The sequence below is a fragment of the Rhea pennata genome, chromosome 9 (genome assembly GCF_028389875.1).
Source record: "Rhea pennata isolate bPtePen1 chromosome 9, bPtePen1.pri, whole genome shotgun sequence".
NCBI lineage: Eukaryota > Metazoa > Chordata > Aves > Rheiformes > Rheidae > Rhea > Rhea pennata.
Window position 1 is genome coordinate 3,196,530 of NC_084671.1, and position 7,064 is coordinate 3,203,593.

The following is a 7,064-nucleotide window of genomic DNA, read 5'->3' on the forward strand; positions in this document are numbered from 1 at the left end:
TGAGCAATTTATTTTCTTAACAGACTGGTAAGTTATAATATTTTTATTAATTATGTTTTACCTGTATTGATGACAATCCATTGATTTGACTATATAATTGGAGCATATATGTTTTTAGAACTAGTTGCAGAAGTGGTTTGTGGCAGTAAAACTCAGAAATGGTTTTGATTTGAAAACTGATTTATCATTTCCCCATAAAGTTATTAGGTCTCTAAAGAAGCAATTTAACCTTGTCTCGCAGTGCAGTTGCTTCTTAATGAACTTGTACTCCATAACCTTCTGCAAATTGCTGGCTTCTTTAGAAAATAACAATAAAACCAGACACCCTCCTGGCAGTGTCTGCCTGACACGGGCCCCACATCTCCTCTCCGAGGGTGGGCAGTATGACGTGCTGGAGGGGAAGGCACAAAAAAACACAGGAACATCTGAAAACCTGCCTTTGCCGGCATTTCTGTCTGACCTCCCAGGCCTAGATGTCGGCTTATGGTCTGAAATATGAAAACGCACGTCTCTTCGGAAGCTCCAGAGGTGAAATCCTGGCCTCTCTGAAGGCAAAAGCTGTTGCGTCCTTCGATACTGTGCATTTTTAATCTTCATTATAAAAAAGGGTCTGGAGTAATGCCGAATCAACTAACCTAGTCAGCTTCACTAAAATCCTCGCAGGTCTGACTAGGCAGAAGTCAGTGTACTGAAGACCAAAGTAATTATGATTTCTACATCTCTTTGTAGCAGGTACATTACAAAAGCACCTTGGAGATGCGGGGTGGTCCTAACAGATATTCATCTGCTCTTTGCTCCGTCCCCGCGCTGGCCGCAGAAAGGAGCTCACGGCGCCTGCGCTGCTGTGCTGCTCTGGCGGCCCCCGGGAACACCGTGCCAGCCTGAATGCTCCTGCCTTCCCGTCTGGTTGCTGGCTTTCAGCATTTAAAAGTTACGGGTTTTCCACAGCTTCCGGCCAAGCGTTTAAATCCATGTTGTGCTCTGATGAGCCCCGCAGGCCATTGCCTTGCAGAGTGCCCGAGCTGCGGTGCGTGTACAGGCCCGCGGCTTGTTCCTAGCTGCCGCTGGCACAAATTGCAAACGTGTCCTGCGAAGGGAAGGCGCTGCACAGCCTTTCCCGTCTTGCATTAACCTGTCGCTAGCATCTGCCAAACAGCGACCCTCTGTCCTGCTCTCAGCTGGTGCTGGCCTTGCTGCTTTCAAGGTACACATATTAGTAGCAACCCGTTGTTCAGTTTAATATCTGAATTTGAAAATATCTGAAAAATCTGGCCAGACTTCCTTTTGCCCTACGGATGGCAAAAACACTAAGTATTCCTCCTGGTGATATTTTAACATAATGAACTCCCTCAGCTGCTATAGCAAGGTTGGATTACAGGTTCAGCAAGAAAGGAAGTCTTTTCCATTTGTGTTTACAGGTCAACACACTGGGTAAAAAGAGGAACAAAGATGCTTTATCTGATAAGTCATCTGAGAGGCATCAACTGTTCTATAGGAAAAAATGTGTAATTCTTACCTTGCTGTTTCTTCCTGCTCCAGCTAAATTAACTCTTTAAAAAGAAAAAGAAATTGACCTGAAAATGTACACTAAAAGCATATGCAAGTCCAGGAAATGCTACTGACTCTCAAACATTTATATCAGGAATTTTGGAATGCTTGATGTTTAATTTGAGTTCCATTTATTCTGGTACAGCAAAGCTTTGGGCTTATTTGCTTTGCATTTGACTCTGAAATCATTACAGAATTATTCCAGATCATAAGCTTGGGAGGAACCTTCCTTGAGTGGCACTGCATACCTGTGACTGCCCGTGCTCCTGCCGGCTGGGACTGGATGCTGTGCTCTTAGATACGAGGCAAACCAAGGCTCAAGCCAGTTTTTCTCCTTTTTGGGAAGAGGTTATAGGACTGATCCTGTAAAATCTCAAATCAGTCTCCAAAACTTACTGAACTGATGTCAGCTGGAGCACTTCTAACAGAAGTCAGTCAGGGCTTTCGGGTGGCAAACGTGTAGGACTACACTCAGTATCAGGGTGACCAAGCAGAAGTTTTGCTGGCTTTGGTTTAGGTGCCCTGTAAAAGCGAGGCTCTGTAGTGTGCTCGGCTGGGCGGATGCCGGTACGTGCCAGGCGCTTCTCCGGCACCTCTTCCAGATGGCGCACAGGCAGAAGGGCCTCTGCCCGCACAGGCTAGCTATCGCAAGCACGGCCATGTGTTTCTCATGCTACGGGAAGAAGCTCTTTCAGACTTTTCTGTTTGTATGTCAGCTTGATTGTTGTGGATTAAAAAATAAAAGGGATGTAATGAAAAGCGCAGGAAGAGAGACAGTGAATGCAGCATAAACGGGCTTTTGGGGAACACACAAACACAAGGGGTGTTCTGCCATGATTTATGACTCTGTTCACCTTCCCCTGCAGCTGCTAAAATGTGGAGTTCACCGTGGCCTGTCTCTGCATTTGTAATACTGGCAGTTTCAGCTGTGCACACAGAAGCAAAAGTGACCCCAGCTGTGAAGTACACGAAGATAAAGCCGCTGCAACCGGAAGGGGCTGGGGCCTTGCCTGCCCCTGCCACCCCCCTCGCAGGGAAAGGCCCCTTCCTGGAGGCACCAGGCCGAGCCAAGTCATCCACCCTGAGCGCTGCTGCCCGCACAGCTACCACGCTGTTCCCGTTTGAAAACTTCACACTTGATGCAGCCGATTTCTTCTTTAATTGCTGTGATTGCTGTCCGCCTGCGCCAGGTCGCAAGGGGGACCAGGGAGAGCAAGGCCTTCCAGGTAGGGGATGGCTCTCCATGGCTCTCAAGAGGATGTGGCAGCAGATGGGCATCAAGTAGATCAACAGTCTTCCTCTTGTGTCATGAAGAAATGATTTAGCAGGAAGAAGTGGGCATGTGCAAAGGCTGTCAGTGCGCTGCAGGAGCATGGGTGCCCCGTCCTGCCACCCTCTGTGCCTCTTGCCCCTGGAGTTTTGCCTCCTGATAACTGCAGGTTGCTTTCACTTCAACCACGGTTTCATGACCCTCAAAAATATCTGAAAGCAGTTTTGTATCTTTTCTGAAAGCTTATGATAAAAGCCTCTTTTTCTGGAATATCTTTCTGTCTTGGAAAAGATTAAATACAAACATAATTTTGATTTCAAATTTTAAAATAGTCATTTGTTCTCATAAGAAACTCCATATAGTATCTAAATATTTTATAACATTTATAATATTTTATATTGATACACTTTCTCTCTTTTACTACTGTAAAAGGTATAATTGTTATAATGAGTAGTGCATTAATCTGCAAATGTTTGCTTTAATAACACTAACATTGGAAACAGAAACTATTCAGTTGATGGAGGATGGTAAAATTATTATTATTATTTTTTTAAACATGATGTACTTAAGGGATTTTCCCTTTCCATAGTTCGTAATGGAAATTCTCTCAGCTGCAGAGAGAGTTTATACTCACACGTCTCTTGTGCGCTGATGGAAAAGTCTTCATGTCAAGTGGCTGGTATTGTGACAACTCAGACTGCCGTACGCTGCTCCTGGCTGTGCCCCAGGAGTCTCTAGACTCCCACGTTGATGAAAAATTACAAAAATTGAAGCTAGCTTGCTTGTCTTTCAATCAATTCCCTTCTGCCAGACTCCACACTTACATTTGCAGATTTTTTTTTTTTTTTTTTTAAGGGAAGGGGCAATTACAAAGCTATAGGAGCTCCTTAGATGCATTCAGATGTTTAGCATAGATTACTTCTGATGTTTTATGAATGTCTGAGCTCCTATGGCTCTGAGGCAGCTGGAAGTTAGTTTTAAAAAACCTTTAAGTACAGCCAACAGCTAAATGCAAAATTAGAAGACTTGGGGATTGCAAGAGCTGAAAGGCAAAAGTTCAGGCACTAACTGCCTGACGGGGGGAATTGTGAGCGCCGCCATCGTTAATCCCGGGATGGCCTGGGTGACGCTTCCCCTGCCAGCCCTCCCCTCTCGCCCCGCCGCAGGCTTGTGGCCGCAGCATACGGCGCAGGCCAGTGCCCTTCTGCCTCCCTCTCCCTTCGCCTCGGTTCTGCGATGCCACATAAAATAGGCAGCTCTTTCCAGGGTAATGGAAACACAGTCTCTCTTAAAGACACCTCTTGATGCCATATTGTTTAGTTATTTTGAAGAATTTTCTTTGTAGAGTCAATCCTTTGAATCACTAAGATAATTTTGTTAATGTGATCACAGGCCCTAAAGGAGAGAAGGGAGATGTTGGTCTTCGAGGTCCGCCAGGAACGCCAGGACCTCAAGGTCCAAAAGGCTCTAAGGGGGAAAGAGGTAAAGCAGACTGACTGCTGACTTTGAATACAGATGTTGTTGTCCTCATCTGATACTGCATAGTTATAGGTTAAATTATTTTACAAAGGAAACAAAATATGCTGACATGAATTGACACCTTGCAAGATTCAGCTGGCATTAATAGCATGGAAATAACTCGGAAGCTGGTAGAGTATGTTCAGGCAGCATACGAATGGCTGTTCATAAACATCTCATCCAAAGCTACTTGTTCCGAATGGGAATTTTTAAACTGACTGCAAAATTTACTTTGGATCAGAAAAAGTAGAAAAAAATATGTAGAAGCTACTTTTCAATTCCAGTATCACAGCCAGAATGGTTGCAGCTAAGCTGGAGAGCAATAATTAGCTGCTAGCAGTAACTTGGAGGAAACACTGCTTTCTGGGCTCAGCGCAGCTCCATCTGGCTATCACACTCCACTGACATGAGCTTGCTGTTGTCTCTGGTCAGAGAAACACAAAACTAATAACCTAAATAACCATGTGATGTGCTGCATTGTTTTCAGCTGTGCTAGCACAGTCTCTTCAGCTCTGGTGTTACCACTTGGATGCGACTTTTGGCAATCCGTGCGTGACAAGTGCCGAGCTGTCGTCTCCTCCATCTTGCCATTAAGCAGCATCAATCTTCCTCCCAGCCAGGCCTTCAGAGTCAGAAATCCAACACTGGGGTGACTTGCAGTTTGCTGGGTGCTGGTGCTTGTGCTGTGTGATTTCTTGCCAAGGTTTATGAAGGAATGTCTTGAGGCGTAACAGTGCTCAAACTTGTAGAGACCCATGAAAAATAGTACTAGTCATAGTCTGTATAATGATTACTGAACTACAGATAACATCACTAATAGCATGTTAATGGTAAAATGTCCTAGGTGGCAAAGGGGAACAAGGCGAACGAGGAGCAAATGGCATCCCAGGTTATCCAGGCAAACCTGGAATACAAGGTATGTACCATGGGATGCAGGAAAAGCTGGGAATATTGCATAGGTATTTCCCTTTGCTGTTGGTGATGCTCTCCATCTCCAAAGCAATCCAGTACTAATGGGGCCCTCTGCGCTGGAGACTTTAATCTGTTTTTTTTGTTTGTTTGTTTGTTTTTCCTCTGCACTAACCTGCCTTTTGTCTTTGTCCTTCTTCTAGGTGAAGCTGGAGTCAAAGGCAATAAAGGCACCTATGGCTTCCCTGGACTGAAGGGCCAAAAAGGGAGCAAAGGGGACACTTGTGAGAATGGGACCAAAGGAGCCAAGGGAGATCAGGGGGATCCTGGGGCCCCGGGGTTAGATGGAGAACGTGGGGACAAAGGGGAAAAGGGAGACCTCGGGGAGAAGGGGTATTGCGGGGAGCCGGGAGGGAGAGGGGAGAAGGGCGAGAGAGGGGAAGGTGGGACAAAAGGAGAGAAAGGCAGCAAAGGAGAGACAGGGGTGGAGGGTATCCAAGGGATGGATGGAAAACAGGGTGAAAAGGGTGAGCAGGGAAGTAAGGGTGAAAAAGGGGACCTGGGACCTGCCGGTGTGATGGGACCCTCAGGGCCCAAGGGAGACACCGGCAGCCGAGGGGGCAGAGGGGCTCCTGGCAAGAAAGGCTCACGGGGGGCGAAAGGCAGCAGGGGTGACAGTGTGAAGCTCCTGCGATCAGCGTTCAGCGCCGGCTTGTCCAAGCCCTTCCCTCCGCCCAACGTCCCCATCAGGTTCGACAAGGTTTTGTACAATGACCAGGAGGATTATAACCCTTCCACTGGGAAATTCAACTGCAGCGTGCCCGGGGCGTATGTCTTTGCTTACCACCTGACGGTGAGAGGGCGGCCGGCCCGCGTGAGCCTCGTGGCCCAGAGCCGGCGGGTGGCCAAGGCCCGTGAGACGCTCTATGGCCAAGAAATCGATCAGGCGTCGTTCCTGACGGTCCTCAGGCTGAGCGCGGGCGACCAGGTGTGGCTGGAGGTGGCGCGGGACTGGAACGGGCTCTACGTCAGCGCTGAGGACGACAGCGTCTTTACCGGGTTTCTTTTGTACCCCGATGACGTTTCCAAGATCTTGCTATAGATTTAAAGGCTAAACCTGCTATGAAGGGACATGTCTTTCCCTCCACCTTTGAGAGCAGTGAGGAATCGGTTAGCGACTGAATTTTGTGTAGGATTAGTGCTGGGCTTTCCCGATCTTTTAACAAAAATGCTTCTATTTGTAAGAAATTCATTAATATTACCTAGCAGCCCTGATTTTAACTAACAGTCCTTCTGTATAGATGAGTGATATCTAAGATACCAAACTACTGTACGAATGCCAGCAGGAATGGCATGGGGAAGGGGAGTCTCAAGAGATTTCACACCACAAACTTAAGGTTTTTTAACCAATCTGTTCAAATTACATAGTGAAATTCATTATCCTAGTTAAATTTTAGCCAAGGATCCTGCAGTCCTTCCATGGTCAAAATTCCCATGGCAATCTGTACTGGTAACCATCGTAAAGTCATGGTTTTGATAAAGTTTCTAGGGTTTGATTTGTAGAGCTTAGTCTGACACAGAAATGAGCAGTAGGTTTCTTCAAATCATGTGAAAAGATTTCCAAGTATTTTCTCATTGAATCAGTATTACATTGTACTTTAGACTTGGTCATGCATTACATAAAAATTTCCCTAAACTAGGATTAAAACTGAACAGCTTGAAGAAAATCTGTCTATTGACCAAATTGTTCTTGTCCTTGGGAGATTTAGACATATTTGAAACTTTTGAAAGTAACTGAAAGAGACGCATTACCTACCTA

At 46.1% G+C, this 7,064-nt stretch overlaps 1 protein-coding gene across 1 annotated transcript; it reads left to right on the forward strand.

Annotated features, from left to right (window-relative positions):
* Positions 1 to 2,422: 2,422 nt before the first annotated feature.
* OTOL1 (otolin 1) lies at positions 2,423 to 6,347 on the forward strand. Its single transcript, XM_062583194.1, has 4 exons — positions 2,423 to 2,774; positions 4,211 to 4,300; positions 5,181 to 5,252; positions 5,449 to 6,347. The coding sequence occupies exons 1-4, from the start codon at positions 2,423 to 2,425 to the stop codon at positions 6,345 to 6,347; spliced, it is 1,413 nt and encodes a 470-aa protein (XP_062439178.1).
* The last annotated feature ends 717 nt before the right edge of the window (positions 6,348 to 7,064 follow it).

Excerpts from the sequence above, each read along its gene's own strand:
- OTOL1 (XM_062583194.1), top strand. The coding sequence starts at position 2,423 with ATGTGGAGTTCACCGTGGCCTGTCTCTGCATTTGTAATACTGGCAGTT. Across the intron at positions 4,301-5,180 it reads AGGCTCTAAGGGGGAAAGAG|GTGGCAAAGGGGAACAAGGC; the intron begins GTAAAGCAGACT and ends AAAATGTCCTAG. Across the intron at positions 5,253-5,448 it reads AGGCAAACCTGGAATACAAG|GTGAAGCTGGAGTCAAAGGC; the intron begins GTATGTACCATG and ends TCCTTCTTCTAG.